The sequence below is a fragment of the Rattus rattus genome, chromosome 2 (assembly GCF_011064425.1).
Source record: "Rattus rattus isolate New Zealand chromosome 2, Rrattus_CSIRO_v1, whole genome shotgun sequence".
Lineage (NCBI taxonomy): Eukaryota > Metazoa > Chordata > Mammalia > Rodentia > Muridae > Rattus > Rattus rattus.
Genome location: NC_046155.1, coordinates 216,515,186 through 216,539,489, shown reverse-complemented (window position 1 = coordinate 216,539,489; position 24,304 = coordinate 216,515,186). Strand labels below are relative to the sequence as shown.

Below are 24,304 nucleotides of genomic sequence, written 5' to 3'. Positions count from 1 at the left end.
GGTGACATTGTAGGCTCTTCCGGTTTTGCCGTGGTAACACTTATGGGGCATTCCTTTCTGAACACTGACCATTCCCTTGATGTCTACAACATCACCCTTCTTGTAGATTCCCATGTATGTGGCCAAAGGAACAACTCCATGTTTCCTAAAAGGTCTAGAGAACATAGACCAAGTACCTCTCCTTTTTCCTTTTGTGTTCATCATTTTGGCGAGTTACTGGAAGATGGCTGCCGCCGCCAAAAGCCCAATTTTTAAATTTTAAGACTTTTTTTTTTTTAGTGATAACTGGGAACTAAACTCAGAGCCACACTACACACGTGCTACACACACACTACACACGTGCTACACATGTGCTACATGCGTGCTCCCCACTGAGCTACCCTCAGCCTACTCCCTTTATCCACGTACTCTCTGACAGTCTCATCATGTTGCCCAGACTGGTCTTGAAATCACTCTGTAGCCCAGGCAAACCTTCAGCCTTTGCTATCTCGGCCACCTCTGCAGGAGCCAGGAGTACAGGCGTGTGCAGCTAGGTCTCAAATAATTCTTAACATAGTGGATTTTAGTAGTATAAGCAGTTTTACAAGGACCTATTTTAAGCAAATCAATACATTATACAAAATAATGCAAGCCATATAATAAAGCAGTTGGAGAATACAGTTATATTATCATGCCTTGTGAGACAGGAACAGTAATGGCTGGAGATAGAGCTGAGAGCTGCAAATCCTGCACAGCATAACAAAGGGCAAAATGGGGCACACTAATGTCTACCTAGAGTCTGGCTGTATAGGTCCACAACTCCGCTAACACATAATTACGTAAATATATGTGCACATTGCACATACAGACACACCCTGTACGTTACTTACAAACACAAAAACATGACTGCCCAAGGCATCGGGCATGCTCATGCATTCATGTGGCCAAAACCACTCATACACATAAAAACGAATACACGTTTTTAAGAGAGAGTTTTTACCTTGTGTGTGCATTTTGTTTAGTGAGACAATGTGTCTGTCTCAGGGTTTCCATTGCTGTGAAGAGAGGCCGTGACCAAGGCAACTCTTGGAACGCACGGCATTTAATTGGAGCTGACTTACACTTTCTGAGGTTCAGCCCGTTATTGTCAGGGCAGGGGGCATGAACACAGACATGGCGCTGGAGGAGTGGGGAGTTCTTGATCCGAAGGCTGCTAGAAGACGGCTATTTTGATGGTTAAGGGCAATGAAAACTTAATTGCACGTCTAGGTGTAAAGTCAGGCTCTCCCTTGTAACTCTCTGCTTCCCGTTCCTCCCCTAGGAGTCAAACTGAGCAGCCTTCTGGGTAAAAAGGGGAACTTGGAGAAACTCCAGAGCTACTGGGAAGTCGGATTTTTTCTGGGAGCCAGTGTCCTGGCCAACGACCATCTGAGGGTCATTCAGGCATCTGAGAAACTGTTCAGACTGAAGACGCCAGCGTGGTAATCAATTCCCGCGTGCTCATGCGGTTTAATAGACGGCCTCGTACCAGTCTTGGGTTTTACAGCTCATAGGACATGCTGTCTGTTTTTAGGCTAACATCCAGAGCCTATAGGAAAAAAAACAGAATTTTCATAAAGGAAACTATTGAAGAATTAGAAGTTGTGGTGACTCCGGTGAAGCCACTTAAGCTTTTCCTGCACATTGGCCAGCCCTCCAGACCAACCTGACTTAGCATCACACACATAAAGTGCGCACAGATCACACTCTGTGTCTTCACTTCTGACCCAACCCCGGGTCTGAGACCACTCGTTCATCTCAGCCTCTCTGGGTTCCATTGTAAACCCATGTGCTTTGTTCCCTGCATGATCCAGTCTCTGTCTGGGAAATTCTTATTCTTGGACTCCACTACCATTCACTCCTGGTGTGGTAGACACACTGGAGTGTCTCCCATATGTGTGTTTTGTAAATCCCGGGCTGTCTCTGGATGACATCCAAATCTCATTATTGTCTCTGCAGTATGGGAGAGATAAGATTCCTTCTGCAGTCATTTAAAAAAAAATGCTAATTCTATTCTGCATCCCGTGCGGTTACCAAGAGGTCCGTAGCCATGCAGAGAAAGTCTCTTCCTAGCGCATGTCTGAGGCCCGGTTCTCACTGTCCACGTCCCCGGAGCGCCTGTCATGTTGAGGCAGCTGTGGCCTCTAACAGGACTTTGCGTTCATGTCTTCATCGCCCAGTCCTCCTCCACAGCATCTCCACACAGATCTTCCTAAAATACAAGTCTGACTTTTGCTTCCCCTAAAAGTCCTTACACCAGTCCAGTTTAGTAGCCATCGCAGCTGAGGGGTAAAGTCCATCTCCTTGGCTTTGCAAGCGAGGTTCACCCTCAGCCTTCCCAGAGGCTTCACTTTACTCTGTGGGTCACACTGCTCAGGGAGCAGCAGGTTGTTTTAAATGTTTGCATCGAGCACTTGCCTAAAGATGCCCCTTGCAGCCTCCTTGCTCATCTGTCTGGGGGAAGGCTCACACACCACGTCTTAACTCCGATGCTGACTTCAAACTTCCATGCTGACCACCCGCAATCCCCCTCCCCCCCCACCACCACCACTGCCGCCACCCCCTAACACTGCCACCCCGGGCCACCACCTGCTTTCCTGTTTCTGACATTCTTCAGTGTGCCTCAGTCGATGCTGATGTCTTTCCTTACAGTCCATCCCCACTGATTTTATTCCTGGGGTTGTTATGCCTTTTTGATATGTGTCTCCATGGCACCGTGTGTAGCTCGAGGACAGGGGCTATGCTGATATCTGCATGTCCACAGTGGCCTTTGAGTAAATGACATGAGCTAAATGAGGCCGAAAACACCCGTGCTACATTCAGCCACACGAGCTGTTCCTTTTGACAACTTTTTTTGGACACTTCTGATGGCAGAAGTGGGGACCGAAGTAGGGATACAGAGAGCTCTGGCTTTAGGCATCTCGGAGTCTGTCAGGAAGAAGGCAGACACCATCCTCCACAGTGCTATAGCAGCCACACGGTAATGCCTATTATGTAATGCCAACTTCCCCGTCTGTGGCCCGCAAAGTGCTTACTTAGCCACCACCTTGCATAATTATCTTCTTCCTCATTCTCCTTAACTTTTTCTTTTGACGCACCATCTGTCTTTAGTTTGAGGACACTCGTTTAATACTTAATCTCAATGGTTCAGAGGAAAAGAATGTCTCCTGAAGGATCTGTTGTTGGGGATGTGGCTCAGATTTGAAGCATTTACCCAGCATGCACAGGCTTGGGTCTGATCTCCAGCATGACAAATAAAAACACATTTTAGGGAGATGTTTGGCTCCAGGTCTAATTTACTTAAGCTTTCTACACCTGAGTTTTCTCATCTTTCAGAAACCTACTTGGTTAGATTTTTGTGACATTTAAACATGAGAAAGCACCTGATTTGCAGCATAAAGTAAAGCGTGCTTGGTAAATACGGAGGCCCAATGATAAGTACAAGTGTACTTAAGAGAATGTAAATACCCCTGTAGGGTAAACACGGGGTTGAGGGGAGCAGGCGGCCCCTAAATCCGTGCTGTTTTCTGTGCCCTTTCTCAGGTACCTCAAGTCTATTGTGGAGACCATTTTGATATATAAGCATTTTGTGAAACTGACCACAGAGCAGCCCACGGCCAAGCAGGAGCTCGTGGACTTCTGGATGGATTTCCTGGTGGAGGCCACAAAAACAGATGTTACTGTCGTTAGATTTCCAGTGAGTACTCTAACGCATATCAGCGTTCAGTTATGCCTTGCTTCTGTCATTAAGAAACATCTGGTAGTGTGATTTTGACAGTCGTGATGTGAGTGACTTTCTGACCCCATGTTCTAGTATGCACAGCGTGTAACCTGGCAGACATCTTTATTTTCTACAGATTGAGTTCTTTGGCTTACTTTGTATTTTTCAGTGCTTAGCTATTGCTGTATATTTTGAGGCAGGGTCTGGTTGAGTAGCTCAGGCTGGTCTTGAACTCCTGCCTCAGCCTGGTGCTGGGTTAGCTTGGGGTTACAGGCGTGCCCACCACGCCTAGTTTTGTTGACTTGTCTGCAGGGGTCTCCAGACCAGAGAGTGAGATGCATCTTGGGGCAGGGCTTGGAGTTGCTCCTTACGGTGTGTCCTGAGGCACACTCAGAAAGCTTTGCTGGGTCAGCTCTGGGGCCCAGGCTGGTTGCTGTCCTCGGGTGCTGCAGTCTTGTCGCTTTGTCTTAGGGATCATCAGCATGGCTATGGCCAAGCCATCCGCTCGCTTGTTTTGCGATTCTGTCTCAACCACTCTAAGCCAGGTGGGTCAAGGTGCCCCATGGTCACATAGACACGCGTGTAGCAGTCGCTTCCTGGGCTGACTCTAAAAATGACGACTTACAGGTTGGTCTTCAATTCAGTGTCTGATTCTAGCAGACGTGTGTGTAGTATGTGTATGTGTGTGTGCCCATAAACACACAGACATAGGTGTATATATATAACATACATATATAAAACATATGTCTCTGTCTCTCTCTATACACACACATATTATACACATACATCCATGTGTGTGTGCCCATAAACACACAGATAAAGGCATAGATAGACACATACATATATACATATATATGCATAATAAATGTCTCTCTATATACACACACATACACACATTTTGTACACATACTTCTGTGTCATTGTGCATTCCTGAATACACACAGAGATAGGCATAGACGTGTGTGTGTGTGTATGTATGTATGTATGTGTGTGTATATATATATATATGTCTCTGTATATACATACATACTGTACATATACATCTGTATATGTATGCATGGATACAGACATAGGCATAAACATATAGATGCATATATATATATATGTCTCTATACACACATACACACATACATATTATGCATGTACATCCATGTGTGCATGTGCATATGCATGTGTGCATGGATTCACAGACATGGACACTGACACATATGTATGCATATATATATATGTCTCTCTATATAGACATATTTACTGTGCATACAAATCCATAGTGGGGTGTCCATAGGTTGTCCATAGGTCCTGTGTGTGTGTGTCAGTATTTATTTGTGGCCATGGGTCATCCTTCATGACATTTCTCAAGGTCGTGTGTGTGTGTGTGTGTGTGTGTGTGTGTGTGTGTGTGACCATGGTCATCCTCAGTGTCATTTCTCAAGAGCTATCCACTTGGGTTTTGAAGCAAGGTCTCTCACTGGGATTAGGTTAGAATGGCCAACAATTCCAGAGATTCACTTGTCCCTGGCTCTTTAACACTGGGATTATATGAGCTCATAGCAGCAAGCTTGACTCGTTCAATGGTTACTGGGATACACCCAGTCTTCATGCTTGCAGAGCAAACACTTACTGACTAAGCTACACACACACACTCACATGTACATGCACACATCTGATCCAGGACTTAGTAGCAACCGGCTCTGGGCAGAAATTACCTCCCATATCTACGTGACACATCTCTTGTTTGAGCTCTCTGATGTCAGTGTCCTATGCTCATGGGAAGTGACAGTTCTCCTTTTTATTTTTATAAACCCCAGTTTCCAGTTCTAGGATCCTGGGCTTCGGAATGAACATGCTTTGCTCCGGCTTCCTGGTGAAGCCTTGAGCTGTTTCCTAGTGTAGACAATGGGCAGAGCAGGAAAGCCATATCCCGGAGTGAGCTGGCCGCTCGCCCTTCCCTGGTGCAGGAAATGGTGGGAAAGGGTGAGCTGCTGGCCTGATGAGCTAGAAAGCCGAGTGAAAGGAGACCCACGTAGCTTCCATTCCTAACTCCTTTAAATGAGTTCAATGTAAATTGGTCTGTTGTAAGTGAATAAAGAAATAAGACCTGGGGAATAGTGAGAAGTTGTGAGAGGATAAACTCTAAGTTTAAAAGACTTTTTTCTATTTTCCTTTTTAAATCTTTCTCCTACTTTAAATGTTCTTCCCCTTCCCCCTCCCTCTCTCCCTCTCTCTCTCCCTCCCTCTCTCCCTCCCTCTCCTTCCTCTCCTTCCCTCCCCTCTATTCTATACTGAGGATCAGACTCAAAGCTAGGCAAGCACTCTACCTCTAAGAAACACCCCTGCCCCTTATTTAAAACAAAAACAAAGCGACATTTTGGGAGGGAAGACAAGACCTCACTATGTAGCAGACTGGCCTTGAATTCTTTGTGTCTCTAGACCTGGTTTCAAACTTGAAATTCCCCTGCCTCTGCTTCAGAAGTATTGGCATTCTACTCATATACCGCCATGTCCATCTCAGAGACTTTCTATAGCAAGAAGAGCCCCATAGTTCCTCAGGGAAAATATTACCTCATCCTGATTGACCTCACTTAAAAATGGAGGAGGAGAGCCGGGAAGATAGCCCAGTCCACAAAGTATGCGCTATGCAAACAGGAGAAGCAGAGCCCCACCTGGAGAACCCACATTAAAGCCACATCCATTGGCGTTATAGTGCGAGGGGACACAGAGGCAGGAAGATCGTCTGCACACTGATGGGCTAGCCTAGCCTACTTGATAAGTTTCCAAGCCGGTGAGAGGCCCTTTAGGTGAGGACTGGAATATCTATGGCTCAGTGGTTAAGAGCACTGGCTGCTCTTCTAGAGGACCTGGGTTTGATTTCCAGGACCTTTCCAATGGCTCACAATGCAATTCCAGTTCCAGGAGGTAAGACTCTCTCCTCAGCCCCCCTGGAGTACTGCACATGTGTGGTACATAGACAGACACACAAGCAACTCACACACACATATATAAAACTAATTTTTCAAAAGGTAGACGGCCTCTCCCAAGGAAGCACAACCGATCTTGTCCTCTGGCTATATGTATACACGCACATATATATTCAAATATACATGTGAACCTACAGACACCCACCTATACCCATATGCACACAGCAAAATGGAGGCTCTGGGAATGGAGCAGTGTAGAGGGCTTCCCTGGCATGTGGAGAACTGTAATATAAAAAGGGAAGTGTTTCTTTCAAAACTACCATAGGGGCTGGAGAGATGGCTCAGCCTTTAAGACCACTAACGGCTCTTCCTGAGGTCCTGAGTTCAATTCCCACCAACCACGTGGTGGCTCACACCCATCTGTAACGGGACCTGATGCCCTCTCCTGGTGTGTCTGAAGACAGCGACAGTGTGCATAAAATAAATAAATAAAATCTTTATTTAAAAAACTACCATAAACATGCAAAATACAGAACCATAAAGCAGGAAAAGTATTTAATACAAATGTTATAAAATGTACAATTTGCCTAATTTGAAAGTTAAAGAGAGTGAACCATAGGGGAAGGAAATTAACCTGTTAAGTAGGCATGAAAATACAAAGTAAGTTGAGAAATAGTTTTTGTTGTGCTGGACACGGATTAGTAAAACGTTTACAGTTGGCAAATGTAGGGGACAGAACATTTTAGACTTTGCTGGTGGGTGTAGAAATTGCCAGACATGCTGGAAAGTTGTCTCGGGAAGGGATGAGATATGGAAGGGACCGTGGGACTTCAGCTGTATTTGAAAAGTCTGTTCTTTGAAACTGTCTTGAAGCAAGCATGGTGGGGTATTGGCATTGTGTTCTGGGGTGGGCTGAGGCCCACATTACACTGCCGTGCACACATTACACTGCCGTGCACAGTTACACTGCCGTGCACACGTTACACTGCCCTGCACATGTTACACTGCCGTGCACATGTTACACTGCCGTGCACACATTACTCTATCTTGCAGACTTGTTTATCATTTGTTTTTGCAGCAATCCCATGTCTTCTTGAAGCCTCATGGTTTATTTGCGGCTGTCTGTTTTTTAAGAGACTAAAAGAGAGGGTTTAGTGCTGTTTTCTTTCACTCCTACTCCAGAACACATAACTTGAAAACTCAAAATTGCTTTCCCATGCTTTGCTGTTAACACTGAGTTCAAAATTGCAGTTTTCTGATTCTTACTTTACCCAAGGCCTTGAGAATATGGGTCAGAAACGCTTAATCATCCTATAACCCCCAGCACCTACCGCTAGCCTTGGACCTCCTCTCCCCAGCACTGACCCAGCCCTCCTCTCCCCACCACTGACCCCTCCCTCCTTGCTCTACTACTGACCCCTCCTCCCTCTCCACCACTGACCCCTCCCCTCCTCACTCTACTACTAACCCCTCCCTCCTCTCCCTACCACTGACTCCCACCACAGCTTGTTTGTTTGCTTGTTTGATTTTTTTTTTTTTTTTTTGGTTCTTTTTTTTTTTTTTTTTTTTGGAGCTGGGGACCAACCCAGGGCCTTGCGCTTCCTAGGTAGCGCTCTACCGCTGAGCTAAATCCCCAGCCCTGCTTGTTTGATTTTTGAGACAAGATTTTGCCACGTCAATGGTTCTAGTCTCATGCTACATCCTCCAGAGCAAGTGTGCACCACTATGCCCAACTAGTCGAACTCTCCACACTTCATTTTCTATCAATTCCAGAAAGCACAAATCTACCAGGAAGTTCCTAATTCCATTGCAGTCAGCCACATGCCTGTTTTCCTGTATCTGCATGTGTGGATAAGTACTGCAGAAAGTGCAAATCGATTGTTGCAGAAATAAGGAAAGCATACGGTAAATGTAAGAAAATGCACAAGATGTAGATCACAAAATGGCAGGGGTGGTTGTGGGAGAGAGACGTGCATCCATGTATACACATGCACATATGCACATTGGTAGTAAGTTGCACTGTGTCTCAAATCGGCCACGTATATCCCTTCACAGAAGGCATGGAGCCTTCTGGTGCTGTGTCGGTCATATCTTGTCTGTGTGGTAGCATCCTCCATGGCTCATACTGGGGGGGCTTTGGTGTTCTTGATTAGGACGGTCACGTTGTCCACTTAGAAAGTCAGTCTGACTAAAACCCAGGGGACCACATGAGAAGTCGTATACTGGATTGTTTCTCTTTACCTCATTCTCCTAACTACTACTTTGCCATCCAAGAGTCAAAGAATAAAACCAGACATGGTCAAAGATGGCGGAAAGTTTGGGAAATGACATTGGATGGCCCTGTTTATTTATGCTCGGTCTGGTTTATTCCCTTTGCTCGACTCCCCTTGGGGTTGGAAGAGATTTGCTTTCCACCCTGCAAAGCCTGGAGACCATCAACTAATGTCAGGAACCAGAAGGAGAGGGAGGCCTGGTGCTCTGGGTTCTCTAGAGACGTAAATTTGCACTGGTTGCTAACAGCTATCCCATTGACCTTGCCATGCTCTCCTGGCTCAGATCAGTGAAGTCCACGGTCACTGTGATGTTGGCTGGCGTGAGAGCCTGAGTATACACTTCACGTGAGGAGCTGGGTCGGGTCCCACGTGAGGAGCTGGGTCGGTCATGTGCCAGGCTCTGTTCAGCTGCCTCCTTTTTCTTGGTTGATCCTTTTCTTCCTCCTGTCTCCTCCTTACTCACCCCTTCCCTTTCTCCTCACCTCATTCCCTCCCTTTCCTCCTCCTTCCCTCGCTCTCCCCTCCATTCCTCCGCCCCTCCGGTGGTTATCTTACAGACGCCTCCTGTTTTGTCGTCTCAAGGGCATCACAGGGCTCCGGGAACTTTAGGCCACGATAACCTTGTTTTGTTCCCTGTCCCAAGTTGAGAACGCACAGTTCAGAGTTTATCTATTGGAAACATTTGGGGTGACAATAGAGGCATAGTTCAACAGGAGAGAGAGTTCGTCCGAGCCTGTGCTTTTCTGAGATAACGTGCACGTAGATTTGGGGACTAGAGGATTCTCGTTTGTTGGTGAAGAAACCTTGGAAGATCTTTTGGGATCCCCGTCTTTTGTTATCTATTACTTGCTTAAGTACCTTAAACGCTGGGTTGTTCAGATAATGACAGCACTGTTTCTTTTTTTTTTTTTTAATTAATATTATATTTATTTAGATCCCAAATGTTGCTCTCCCTCCCGGTCCCCCCTCACAGAGTCCCCCCCATCCCTCCCTTTTGCCTTTGAGAGGGTAGCCCCTCTCCTGGGTATCCCCCCCTTGGGGGGCATCAGGTCTCTACAGGATTAGGCACATCCTTTTCCTCTGAAGCCAGACAAGGCAGCCAGCCCTCTGCTACACATGTGCTGGGGGCCTCTGACCAGCCTGTGTGTGCTCTGCTTGGCAGCTCAGGCTCTGGGAGCTCTCAGGGGTCCAGGTGAGTTCACACTGTTGGTCGTCCTATGGGGTTGCCGTCCCCTTGGGTTCTTTCAGTCTGTCCCCCAACTCTTTGATAGGAGTACCTGACCTCCGTCCAGTGCTTGGCTGTGAGTCTGTCTCAGTCAGCTGTGGGGTAGAGCCTCTCAGAGGACAGCCATGCTGGGCTCCCGTCTGCAAACACAATATAGCATCAGTAATCGTGTCAGGGAATGTTGCCCAATCGTGGGATGAATCCCCAGACAATCGGGTCAGCCATTCCCTTCAGTCTCTGCTCAATCTTTGTCCCTGCATTTCTTTTAGACAGGACAGCTTTTGGGTCAAAAGTTTTATGGGTGGGTTAATTATCCCTCCCCTGGGGGTCCTCTCTGGCTACTGGAGGTGGCCTCTTCAGTTCCATATCCCCACCGTTGGGCGGTTCAGCTAAAGTCACCCACATTGACTCCTAGGAGCCTCCCGCATCCCAGGTCTCTAGGACTTCCTAGAGATTCCCTGACCCCAACCCCACGCCAGCAGCTGCATATTTTAATTCATTCTTCTGCCCTCTGGGCATCTCTCCTGTCTCTCCTGACACCTAATCCTCCCTCCCCGTTCCCCTCCCCTTTCCCACCCAGGTCCCAGACTGCATCATTTGTATCCTGGTGGTTGAAAATCCATCTTCAGTCTTAGTAGCACTGAGCTTGACTGACTGGAATTGGAGACTTGGTTCACCCAATCGGGGTCCTGAGTCAGAACTCAGGCATCATTGTGAGACTGTTTTTTTTTGTTTGTTTGTTTGTTTGTGTTTGTATTGAGGGTAAAGAAAAATCTGGAGGTTTTCCTGCCCTCTTTCTATGTACATAAAGTTACGTAAGTGTTCTGTGATTGTAAACTCACAGGCAAATGGCTGTTTTGGATTCCTGGCATGTGGCCAGGAACCAGTTTTCTGACCCATATTCTTGTCCTTCCTCCCTCAGGCTGCGTTGCATTTTTTAATGCATGGGAAACCTGTTATTTCTTGATGACCGAGCCCTGGGGAGGATTTGTCTCCAGTTTTATCTGATAAACCTGCTTGATTTGTGATTACTTCTGAAAATAACTTTATTCAGCAGAGTAAAAAGAACCATTCCAGTTTCTCTGTAATGGAGTAATGCCTTTTCTTCCTTCTTTTTAAACATTCTTGACTGCCTTTAAAAAAAAAAAAAATAGGTCTTGGGGACTAGAGGTGAAGCGAGGTTGATAAAATGTTTGCCCAACATGCATGAGTTCCTGGTTCAGTCCCCAGCGCCACCTAAAACAGTGGTGCAGGCAGGAGCTCAAATGATCAGAAGGGCAAAGTCTAGCAAGTTGAAGGTCAGCCCGGGACACCCACAACCCTGTCTCAGTTTTTTTTTTTTTTAATTAACTTTCAGGATCTATACAAACATAGCTACCACAACTTTAAATTTAGGCAGTGCAAGGTACATTGGTGTCGTTCCCTCTTGATATAAAGTATTCATCATAATAAAACTTTTTCAGTATCTTTTCAATATAGAGTCTCAACTCCCTTATTACATGCCCTTCAGGCATCTCTGAAATAGGAGAATCACTTATCTCTTATCGAAGGTTCCAGCTTTATCTCGAAGACAATGCAAAGATTTTTTTTTTAATTTCACATAGCTATATCTGATTCTTTGGTTTATATATAAACCTCTTCCAGTAAAAATCCCAAATTATTTATAAATACATTTTCGTGGCTACAAAAACCATCCTTCTGCCTCCTGATAGCAGAGGGTGACAGGAGAGACTCTCAAATTCCTGTTCTAGAAGTCGAAGCTTTTGGGTGTGCAGAAATGCGTTATCATTCCTCTGCCGTTTGTGACGCGTTTACTTTGATAGGAATAGCATATGTATTGCATGATGATTAATCTAAGTTTTGGGGATGAGGTGTGTCTCACGTTATGCCTAAGCTGACCCGGAACTCACTGTATAACCTAGACTGGCTTTGAACTTGCGGTGATCGTCTCTCTCATGAGAGCCGTAGTTTAAGCATGCAGATTTTTACAGTTATTATGTTCTCCTGGGATGGCTGAACTGTGGAACTTGAAGTGTGGCTTACAGTCCGTTAGCAATAAAAGCTGGGCCTTGGGAATGGGTGTGTGTCGCAAAATGCTCAGACGATCCTGGAGTCTTCGCCCGAAGCTAAGCTGGTTTCTACTGCGGTTGAACCTATGGCCTCTTCCCCATGGTGTTGGGTTGACGGAGCAGTTGTCTCTAATGCAAGCTTCTTTGCCTCCCCCCCCCCCAGGTGTTAATATTAGAGCCAACGAAAATCTATCAGCCTTCTTACCTGTCGATCAACAATGAAGTCGAGGAGAAGACGATCTCTATTTGGCATGTCCTCCCTGACGACAAGGTAAGCTGTGTCATTAAGACAAGGCCTTCTGCCCTTCTGGTCTACCTCAGTAGAGGTGCTAATTAGAAAAACAGCTTGACGCTTTTATCTTGGCATAAGTACATGCTGTAAAATAAACACTGCTAATGCGGGGTTAGGAGTTTCATCAATTAGCAGGATATACTTGGTATCATTCAGGTTTATGGTATAGATGGCATAGCCATTGCGAATGTGCTAAAAATTGGGATATTTCTTCGTTTTTTAGAACCTCAGACTGTAAACCAAGTTATGCCTGAAGGGGGTAATTTTTCAAAATTATGTAAATGTCATGTTTCCTAATTCTAGAAGCCTTCTTGAATAATGCTACTTGTAGGCTTGCACTGGGCCCCGTATAATTACCGTTGTGTCCAAACGCATGTTTATCCATATAGCTGCTAAATTTCACATTAGCACTGGCTTGGTGTTGTCTGGATAAAATAAGGCAGCGTACACACTGCCATTTGGTTCCAAAGCTTCTCAGACCCCCTTACATCCGCCCCTGGAAGCACACGATCAGCCTTTGCACGTCGGAAGTTCATTCAGATTTTGTTTTTCTTCGTTTTGAGACAGGGTCTCAATATGTAGGCTAGTCTGAGTTCTAAATTTCAATCCCCCTGCCTCGGTGTCAACTAGTGAGTTTACATGCATGGTTTCATCAGTTCTAGCCCTCACGCTCCTACCCTTAAAAGAACAGAAGCATGCAGGACTTACCCAAGCCACAGGAGAAAGGACAGGCATTAGAGAAGTCTTAGGAGAAAGTTTATTTGAGGGACTTTTTGTTATAATTGTTTTCCAAATTACTCTCTTAATTTTCTTTAAGCACGACTCATTCATTTGTTCCCTGGACAGATGTTTGCTGTGCACTTACTTTGTGCCAGGTCCTACTCCTCTCATGGAACTTACTTTCCCCCTTGGGAGGCAAAAAAAAAAAAAAAAAAAAAAAAAAACAAAAAACCAAACCAATGAGGGAGACCTGCAAATGTATACAGTAGTGACAAACCAATGAGGGAAACCTGCAAATGTATACAGTGGTGACAAACCAATGAGGGAAACCTGCAAATGTATACAGTGGTGACAAACCAATGAGGGAAACCTGCAAATGTATACAGTGGTGACAAACCAATGAGGGAAACCTGCAAATGTATACAGTGGTGACAAACCAATGAGGGGAAACTATAAATGTATACAGTGGTGACAAACCAATGAGGGGAACCTGCAAATGTATACAGTGGTGACAAACCAATGAGGGGAACCTGCAAATGTATACAGTGGTGACAAACCAATGAGGGGAACCTGCAAATGTATACAGTGGTGACAAACCAATGAGGGGAACCTGCAAATGTATACAGTGGTGACAAACCAATGAGGGGAACCTGCAAATGTATACAGTGGTGACATAGTAAAGGTAATGCACGAACTGGGTATGAGTTTGCAATACTGTAAGTTAATAGACCTGAATATATCTAGATTTTATCACTGTTCTTAGGCAATATGGATTTCCTAAGCTGAGTAGGCCTTATCTTTACAACGGAAGTTGATGATGATGATGATAAAGTATTTATTATTCTTTTAAATTATTATTATTATTATTATTATTATTATAACAGCATCATCCACCTCAAAAGATTGTTGTGAGCAGACATTCAAGGCCGCCTTCGGCCACATGGTGAGCTCCAGACCAACCTGAGCTAAAAGAAACCCTTCCCTCTCCCACTTTTGTTCTGAAGATTACAGGAAGTGACATAGACAGCGCCCTTCACGGAGCCCTTTGTTCTAAGGAGCACCACAGATATTTTAAGGATAATAACAAATATAAAATGACTGCTGTTTCTTTAAATTAGGGCTGACCCTCATTTTTAAGAGCCAAGAATTTAGCCTTGCTTTTATTCTTTCAACCATGTGCGAGTATCCTCTGGGAGACTGTAATATCTGTTAGGAGACAAATTGAGCTTCCCGTTGTGTAAGCCTGCGGGATGACTATGTCGTGATCTTTTGTGCAGTGCTCAGAGTGAGCCCTGAGTGCACACACACACATTGATGGGGAAATTGATGCATGATTCTGATACGCAGCCAAGGATGAGAACAAGTTTAATAAAGGGCTGTGGACACACTAAACGTCTCCGTTGTAGCCACTGATGGAGAGACATTATTTCCTTGACTTTATGACTAAGTCGGGCCTCTAGGGAGGATAATTTTCAAAGGATGGCACCTTGGATCCTTGGCACTTTGGTGACAAGAACTGGGTTAAAAACTGGATTTCTGCTCTGTGTGGACCACCCGACTTGTCAGAACTCACATGCATGAACCACCAGTGTCAGAAGCTAAGCAGGCCCAGCCGTACAGCATGTTTAGAATGAAGGAAGGATAACGCATGTGCTGGGGTGTTCATGTTAGCTGGGATAGGCCTTTCCCAGCTCTTTTTTTTTTTTTTTTTTTCTTTTTTTCGGAGCTGGGGACCGAACCCAGGGCCTTTCGCTTGCTAGGCAAGCGCCCTACCACTGAGCTAAATCCCCAACCCCCCGTCTTGATATTTTAAGTTAGTGTCTGTCTGAATACATTTGGTCATGTTAAGTCTCGTAAGGGGGTAGCGTTTGGGCAGACAGGCTACGTGCTGGACAGCATAAAACCACCCAGAGTGTGTACACAGTTATCCGTTTTCAGAAGGACGCCGAGTGGCTTCTGTCAGAACTGTGGCCTTTTCAGATCCCGACCTGTGGAGCGCTGGCCCTGCTACCACATTCACAGGACAACTGTGGACTAGCTGTGCTAGGGTTTTATAGTTTGCCCACTCACAGGTTGTGGTAACTAAGGGATCTTCAGATGACAAAATACACCTTATACCTATGTTAGTATCGGCCACTGTGAGTATTAATGTATAGAAATTTAATATAGGAAATTCCAAAAGGTACTATTGTCTTTTTTTTTCTTTTTTTTTTTTTTTATTCTTTTTTTCGGAGCTGGGGACTGAACCCAGGGCCTTGCGCTTGCTAGGCAAGTGCTCTTCCACTGGGCTAAATCCCCAACCCCACTATTGTCTTTTTTTATAGTACTAACTTATTCATAAAGAGAACTAACTGCCTTGTTAAAGAGCTTTATGACAGCTAAGGCATTCCCTGTGTTCTCCCTATGGAGAGAATGGCGGACACCACGTCAGTAACATTCCTAGTATATAAGTGGAGTGTTACGAGACGCCTTGATGAGTAGCGGAACTCCCGCCGCTTCCTCCCTATGAGGAGCTCTGTGGCTTGTGGGACCAGGCTGGCTTGTGGGGAAGACCTTGTGGGCCTTTGGTCTGTGGAGTTCAGTGAGGAGAAAATGAGCAGGCAGGATGTCTTTGAGAAGCTTCCGACTTGGAGTCTGGGCTTTGGTGGTGGGCAGGAGTAGAAGAGAAAAGGAAAAGGAATGAGCTCAGGTCAGAAGAAGAGAGCCAGGTCCAACCGAGGCAGTCTAAGCAAATGTGAGCCCGAGGTGTTCAAGGGTGGGAAAGAGCCTCTCTGGCTTACCAGGGAGAGGCAGGAAGTATAAAAGTCACAACTTGTTTCCTGAGTGAGGAAAAAGAATTCAGATATGTGCTGTCATTGAAGCTACTTAAAGTCTAAGGGCTGGCAAGAGGGTAGCACAGAGCAGCCAGGGTCAGGGTCAGTCGGACTGAAGCTGTGAAGCGGGAAGCTGGTGTTACCTGTTGCTTGCTGAGTGACCTGGGCAGTCTGGGTAACTCTCCTGTAGCCTCCTTCTATGAGGAAAAGACAATAACCCTATAGGAGAGTGCATGAGACAGTTACCAGGAATCCCCCAGAACAGGGCACAGAACATGTGTCAGTGATGTTCCCACCGTAACCGTAAGATGTAGCTCACCTTGACATAATCTCAGACCCTCGAGGGGCACGGAAAAGGCTGCTAAGAAAAGAACCAGAAATGAAGTGGTTAGGGATCTTAGTGCAGGAAAACGGGGCTGCAGCTGCAGAGTGACAGGTCATTTGAAAAGAAAAGGGAGGAAAAAATCTATGACCCAACTGGTCATTAGGAAGAGAAACTAAACAGAAATATTAAGTGCTGGTGGCTCAAAGTCTGAGAGTGGTAACAGCAGCAGGGTGCTCAGAAGGGAAAGGTGAATTCTGGGGGAATTTCACTTGGGACCTGGGCACTTGGAGCCGATGACCTACAGGCACCTACAGAGGCACGGTTTGTTCAGAGACAACACTGTGATTGTATGTGTGTCCCAATCATATTGCCTTGAAATGCAGTGCCTTATTCACACACTCTGAAGTAGATGTAGACACGTCCTTACATTGGACGGAGAGCAGGACTGGGAGCGATCTTCAGAGGCTTAACCGGAAACAGCAAGGTTACCCAGGGACACTTGGAACGGAATTCGGCTAAAGGAATTAGCGAGGAACACGGTCCCGAGAATGAATGCAGGCCAATGGATTTTGGAAGACAGGAAGAGAGCAAGCAGCGAGCCAGAGAATTTTGGAAACAGAACTATTTCCAACTCATTGTTTTGTTTGCTCTCTCAGGAGGGTCCTCTGTTAAGCAAAGTGGGTCTGGCACAGACGTTGTTATTCTCTCTGACAATTTTTTACAGTATGCTAAGGAATACCTACGTTAAAGCACAAATGAGTACGTGAGGAAGGGTTGCTGTTTTAGGCGGCGAGTTACCCACCATCTACTTCCATGGTCTTTTAAAAAAATATTTATTGATTTATTTTGCTTGCATGCATGCATGTATATACACACACACACACACACACACACACACACACACACACACACACACACACACACACACACACACACACACATATATATATATATATATATATATATATATATATATATATATATATATATTCACAACGATCAGAAGAGGGTCCCAGAGCCCTTGGAACTAGAATTGTAGATGTCCATGGGACATCCCGTAGTTGCTAGGCACTGAGCCTGGGGTCTCTGCAAGTGCTCTAACCCCTAAGCTATCTCTCCAGTTCTTTCAGTGGCTTTTGACATTTGTGGACTGCACCTATGGTATCCCATCCCCTGCAGTCTTCATAGTGAAATTGCCCACGTTCAAAAAATGTCCCTCGGGGTTGTAAGCTGATCTCTCTATAGACATCCATTCAGTCTAAATCCCAGGACTCTTAAAGAACTGCTTTACCTTACGGGGCCCAGCCCTGTACTTGTTCCCCATTGGCATTTGATGCTTACAGTCAATACTTGAGAAAAATCTGCATGTGTGCCATGGGAAAAAACCTAGAGAAGCCACGTGCAAGACATTTTGTGTGGTTATTTGAAATCCCTCTCTCCCTTTTAGGGTTTAAAATTAAGCAACCTGTGTTTATGGCCCGTGCATGGCTTCTCAATCGCGAACGTGGCTAACAGCAGCACCCAAAGGCTACCTGCCCTCTCCCACCCCAGCTCTCAGCCAGTGGCCGTGTGGAGAGGCCAAGTAAACTGGGTAGTCAGTCTCCCCTGTTTGTGACGTGTTTGGCTATAAACTCCCAAGTAAAACAGTTCAACCAATAAGGAAATGGTATTTCCTACCCTGGGAAATTCAGAGATGACTTCTTTCTGAGTGGGGGTTTGAATCAGAGTTCTGGGCTGAGTTCTCTGTAAGCCGTTGACTGTCTTCTCATGGACATAAACAGCCACTACAGGCATCGATCGCCTCATTCCTAGAGACAGCATCCCAGAAAGGAGAATCCAGCCCAAACCTTCATAACAAAAGTCAGCCACCTCTAAGGAACTGAACTTATCAAGGCTAAATTTACTGCCCCAGCAGAACCACCACCACCAACAACAACAACAACACAATAACAACAACAACAGCAACAGCAACAACAGTAACACCACCACCACCACCACCACCACCACCACCACCACCACCACCACCACCACCACCACCACCACCACCACCACCACCACCACCACCACCACTACCACCACCATCGCAACAACAACACCAAAACCCTTTTGTCATTACTGTTAGCTAGGGAGAAGGAAGAGCTAGGGAGGACTGGCTGTTACCTCAGGTAAGCAATAAGGCCCGATAGCATAATTATTAAATTATCACTATCACTTTCATTGTTAGCTCCTAGTTCTTATTCCTGCCCTGCCCAGTGCACGGGATTTGGGGTGGACCAGTTCCTAGAAAATGGTGCTTTGTGCTGGTTCAAATAGGTAACCAGGCTGTGGGGTCCGCTGGGCTAATCCCTCCAGCTCAGCGTTCCCGGACCCTGGTACTTTACTTTGCAGCTCACCACTGCCTCCCTGTGGTGAGTCCCTCTAGCCGTGAAGGTCCGGAGTCTCCAGGGCACTGACTGCAGCTTCGGCTTTGAACTTCAGAGCACTGTGGGGAAAAGTGGCCCCGGGCAGAGCAGCCTGTGGGGAACCAGATAGTCAGGAAGTGCTCTGCTCATTGCCTACCAAACCAGCCCAGTCTATTCAGGAACCCCTCCTTGGTTCCTCCCAGTGCCACTTTACAGATGTCTGTGCTTGTCATGCTCAGTGGCTGCTTTGCACGCCAACGCCCACCCAGACTGCTCTGCTCTCTGGGTCACACGGTTATGTAGACATTTTGACCTCAGCTCCATAGACGTTAGAAGCCAATATTAGATTGAGAGTCGAGGCCGCAGGCCACCATTTTCATTTGCTCCTGCCTAGTACTTGGTAACTTTATATATGGCCCTTTTTTTTTTTTTTAATGAGAAGCATGTTTATATAATTTTTTAAAATTTGAATCCATGTACTGTACTAAAAGGTAAAAAGAGTAGTAAATGAAGACTTGGACAGACGGCTTGATGGTTAAGAGCACTCACTCTGCTCACAGAGGACATACACACATTTTCATGCGTTTACTGGTTCACATATGTGTGTAAGTGCATGTGTGCACATACATGCATACGTGTGTGTCCAGGTGCAGATGCATATATGCACGTGTGGGAAGGCTGAGGACAACCTCGGGTGGCATCTTCGTGAGTGTGCTGTCGCCTCCTTTGAGACAGGGTCTCTGGGTGGCCTTGCATTCACCAGTTAGGACAGAATGGTTGACTCCTGGGGCTCGGGGATGCTCTCCTGCCTCTGCCTCCCCAGTGATGGGATTTCATGGGACCTGCCACTCTCTGGCATTTTTACATGAGTTCAGGTCTGTGTTGCAAGCTAAATGCTTTAGGGACCCGGTCACCCCCTCAGCTCCCCATTAGGCCTTCTGCACTGTCCTTCCTCCCTCGATCTCATGACAATAGAATTTGCTCAAATCCCAGTAAGACGCACCAAGCGCTGGTTTTTGAGCAGCTTGCATGGCACTCGAGAGGCCCTGTCTGCACTCCTGGTTGCTTGGCCTTAGAAAAGACCTAGGAGCTGGGGATAAAAATTGGAGGCTTCCGAGTTGCTTTTGCCAAGAGAAGAGTTCTAGACCAGCTCAAAGTGGTACAGCTCAGACTCTCTGTTTCCTACTAGCCAGGCCGAGGCCGCAGCCTCATAACAGTGGGGAAAAGGGGTTCCTTTCATGGTTGTTTTACATGCTGTTAATTGTCGTAGCCAAACATTTGGGACTTTTTCAATCTCTGTTATAATTTTTACAGAGGGTATAGTTAAGAAAAGAATGAGGGTTGTTTTGTCCTTATTGGAGGAAGAGACCAAGCAGGGATAGCATCTGAAGAATCCCAGCCAGGCTCTGGCATGAGTGTTGGTCAGCAAGACTGATGGTTTTGTCACCGTCGTCCATCACAAGATGGAAGGCCACTGGCTTGGTAGATGAGCTTGAGGCATTTTTCCTTGCCTGGTGTAAGTCCAGAGTCTTCCCCTAGGTCTTCCCTATGACAGCTAGAGTTCAGTAGACACAGGTAAGTTAACTCCCAACCAGCTGTCAGACTCCTGCCTCAAGAACAATCCCCTGGAGCTTTGTAAAGGAAGTCAGTTAGACTCAGCGACTCATTGACGATTGAAAAGAGAGCCCGAATCCTGTCAGTTCATTTTCTAGCAAAGCTTTAAAAACAAAAACAAACTATGTGGATGCTCTGAACAAAGCTGATATAAAACTGAATAAAACCCAACTGATGTTGATGACAGAGTGTGTGGCAGCCTTCTTCAGTCTGCATTTACTAAGAGGAGAAACTGGGAGCCAGGGTAAACGGCGTGGCCAACTGAACTAGCACGCACGTCCCTTACCAGACCAGTTAGGTAGGCTGAGGTCAAAAGGTCATCCCGTGCATAGGTCAGTGTGGGAGGTGTTGAAATTCCTAAGCACTTGTATAGGGAAAATAATCTAAGAACAATTATTTCATGATAATTAGGATATTTTAGTCATGATTGAGAGATACATTTTAAGTTTTTAAAACATGGGCTGTATCACATAATCATCACATAAAATCAGATTTTTATGTCCAAACGTTATTAGCATGTTAAGTTTTGCATAAATTAGCTAATAATCCCTTTGAGCTGTAATGGACCTCTACTTACACATACACACACACTCTCTCTCTCTCTCTCTTTCTCTCTCTCTCTCTCTCTCTTTCTCTCTCTCTTTCACACACACACACATATGTTAATTTCTGAAAAGTAAAAAGGCACAGAGGTTTCGTTGAAATTTTTACCTAACGTTAGTTCCAAGCTGACTGTGGTAGCTTCTGGAATCCCAGCGTTCAACAGAGGCTTTGTTCAGATTGATTGCTTTTCTTTCTGGGAAAATAGATGCCAAGTCTGGGGAGATAGCTCAGTCAGTACCATGCTCCATACAAGTTCCAGAGTCGAGGTTTATTCTCAGAACCAACATGAGAAAACCCCAGGGGTGTAGCATGTACCGCACTCCCAAGCCTGGGGAGGTAGAAACAGTTGCCCGTGGGACTCAAGAGACAAGCTCCACACCAATGGAGAAGCCAAGGAAGGACACGTGAAGTTATCCTGTGGCCTCCACATGCGTTTGCACGTATGTGCTTACAAACCCCAGACGTGTGTGTTCAAGCACACAAAGACATGGGAAATCATTAGACATTTTTCATAAAAGGAAATTACCTTCTTAACCATACAATCGAATTACCTTGATCACTGGTTTCTTGTTGTTTTACTTTGGTCTGTTTTTTGTTTTTGTTTTTGTTTTTTTGTTTTTTGTTTTAACCTCAAATTAAAGCACGGTAGTTACAACTAAGATTAAGCTTTCGGGTTTAATGACAGTAATTCTTCCAGGCTTTTTAAAAGCTCTGGTCTTGAAGCACAGGAACTGTTAGGTAAGCATCACCCTTGTGGGCTTGGGGTGAATTGGACTCAGGGTGAATTGCCCCTCCTGAGGAGCTACACATCAGGAAAAATGACTTTGTTATTAAAAGTAAAACTAAATGATTTTATGATGTTTCCCCCCATGTATCGTCGCTCATCTTCTCCTGTGTTTCAGAAGGGTATCCATGAGTGGAACTTTAACGCTTCCTCTGTCAGGGGGGTGAGGTAAGTTTCCCTGGTCCGTTTGATGTACATAGAAGACATACTTTTCTGAGATCCTCTTAGCATATTTTATTAAGTTAAATCCATCATTCACATTTGAAAAACATTTCAGGAATCCTGCGTTGTAAAGGCTCAGCCTTCAGCCTGTTGTGAGCAGTACCTCACCATCATGGATCCCTGAACTGACCCCATGCTTATGACTCTGGGGTAAATGTGAACCGTGGCTAACAGGGAGCCGTGTAGAGGTCCTCTCCTGCTGACTAACCTTTTAGTGAAGGCTGTAAGATGGCTTCCTGACCTTTATGTTACCAGGAACTAATAATCTGTAGACCCAAACTATGCAGGACATCTCCCAGGCTACACCCTGGACCTGGAACTACATGTGAATAAGAAACTCATTAAAATCTCCCCCAAGGTCACTGTTGAAGCAATTATGTGTGTGAGGTCACAGTGACAAACCAGTTCAGTTCCAAAACCTTGTCATAACGCCAGTGGCTCAGGGTAAAAAAAAAAAAGCTCTTCCTGTGAATGAAAAGGAAGGTTACCGGTCAGAATCCATTGTCAATGGTTAAGTGTTTAAAACTTTTGTCATCTGGAAGCCTGGGCTTCTAGACTCACTCAGCGTTCAAACCGGATTCTGTTTCCTACTGTTTGCTACCCCCACATGGTGGAGATGGGAGACAGCAGACTTCTGTCCGCCGCTTGTGCAACATCCTGTTGCTTTTGCAAGGGCTGTAGCTGGCTGTGTTAGGGCATGAACTGACAGAGCAGTGAGTCACAGATAATTTTAGTTTCCCTGGTGGAGCTGCCTGTTACCTCATGAGTGATCGAATAGAGGCAAGCGAGATTAAGCGGCCGACTCATGCCTTTCCAATCGATACGTTCGCAAAGGTTTGCACTCTTAATATTCAGTCCCTAAACCGCTCGTTTAGCAAGGCAACTCCTTACTTACTGCTGCCTTCTTCAACAGTCCATTCGCTGTAGTTGCTATGCATTTTGCCTCATCAGATCTGTTATACAATGAATTAGCCTTTGTTAATTAGGCCCAGCAGCCCTTCCTTACAGTTCTTGTGACTCACGGCGTGTATATGTCGTGCCTCCATCTGGTGATCGATGTTCCTGTTGGGAAACTTGAGTTCTGCTCTGTGACTTCAAAGACGGCCACCTTTGCCTGGCTTCCTCCTCTATAAAGAAAGGGTGACAAACTAAGGAATAACCCAGCTAGGTCAGCAGTTTGCCTGGCGTCACCCAGGTGCCCAGCTCCAGTCAGTGGCATTTATTGAGCACCAGCTGCGTACCATATTGAGTCCTATTCTGCTAAAGATATGAAGGTGGCAAAGATAGAACGTCCTCTTGAATAATTTGCCGTCAGGTAAGGACTAGGGACGGGGAACAAGCATTTTAACAACAGGCACAGTGTGGCAAGAGATGAATAATGACATACAAGGAACACTTTTAGAGAAGAGAAGCACAAAGTCCTTCTGTCTGAGTAGAAATAGCTAGGATAGGAGAGGGCTCGCCTGGCCTAAGATGATGACTAGAGTCTATTTTTAACTCTTGGAAAATAATAAAATCCAGGCATGTTCGTACATACCTGTAGTCCTTGTGCTCAGGAGGCCAGGGCGAGAAAATCATGAATTCGGGGTCAGTCTGGATTTTGTAGTGAGTGTGAGTTCACTCTGAGGCACATAGGAAGACCTTTCTCAAAAGCCAAGTGATGCCGTGCGTTCCAAAATGAGGAGATCCAAAGGTGATTGAATACAGCCTGACAAGTTACGTTCATGGACCCAATGGGGACCGTGGCTTGTCATATCAATAAAGTTTTGTTAGACAACAGCCATAGCCTCACTTGTAACTAAGGCTTCCATGCTCCAGTAGCAGAACTGAGCGGTTTGGCCTGTCAGACCTAAGATATTTTACTACCGGGCCCCCTACAGAAAACATTGGCTAACGGCTATCATAAACCACCATGGCCTAACTTACCAAACTCCAAACTCTTCATGTTGTTCTAAAATAAAGCACTCGCTACGCCCAATCCCAGTGCTGCTCCACTTCGCTTCGCTCCTTTAAAATCTCTACAGCCTGAGCAGTGCACCTACCTGTATGGCCTGTCTCCCTAGCTCTGGAAGCATCTCCCACAGGCCTTGAACCACTGAGGCCAGTTAGTTGGGATGAATATAAGCTTCCCTCTCAGCTCGGTCAAGGCTATGCCAGACCAGACTCGCTTCCATACCAAACCCAACAAGTGGTTCACATCACCCAGCAGAACAGCCCCGCACTGACAGATGAGTAGGGTAATACAGAATGCTGGTATTATGGTGTGGGGACTATGTGTCTCGAAAGTGCTGTCTATAAAATGGCA

At 45.6% G+C, this 24,304-nt stretch overlaps 1 protein-coding gene across 1 annotated transcript in view; it reads left to right on the top strand.

Moving 5' to 3' along the window:
- The window catches only part of Map3k5 (mitogen-activated protein kinase kinase kinase 5), a 201,429-nt gene that overhangs the window by 111,093 nt on the left and 66,032 nt on the right, over positions 1–24,304 (top strand). The window contains exons 9-12 of the mRNA XM_032894935.1: positions 1,301–1,460; positions 3,562–3,715; positions 12,388–12,495; positions 21,896–21,945. Of these exons, the coding sequence (XP_032750826.1) occupies positions 1,301–1,460; positions 3,562–3,715; positions 12,388–12,495; positions 21,896–21,945 (472 nt within the window). The remainder of the gene's footprint in view (positions 1–1,300; positions 1,461–3,561; positions 3,716–12,387; positions 12,496–21,895; positions 21,946–24,304) is intronic.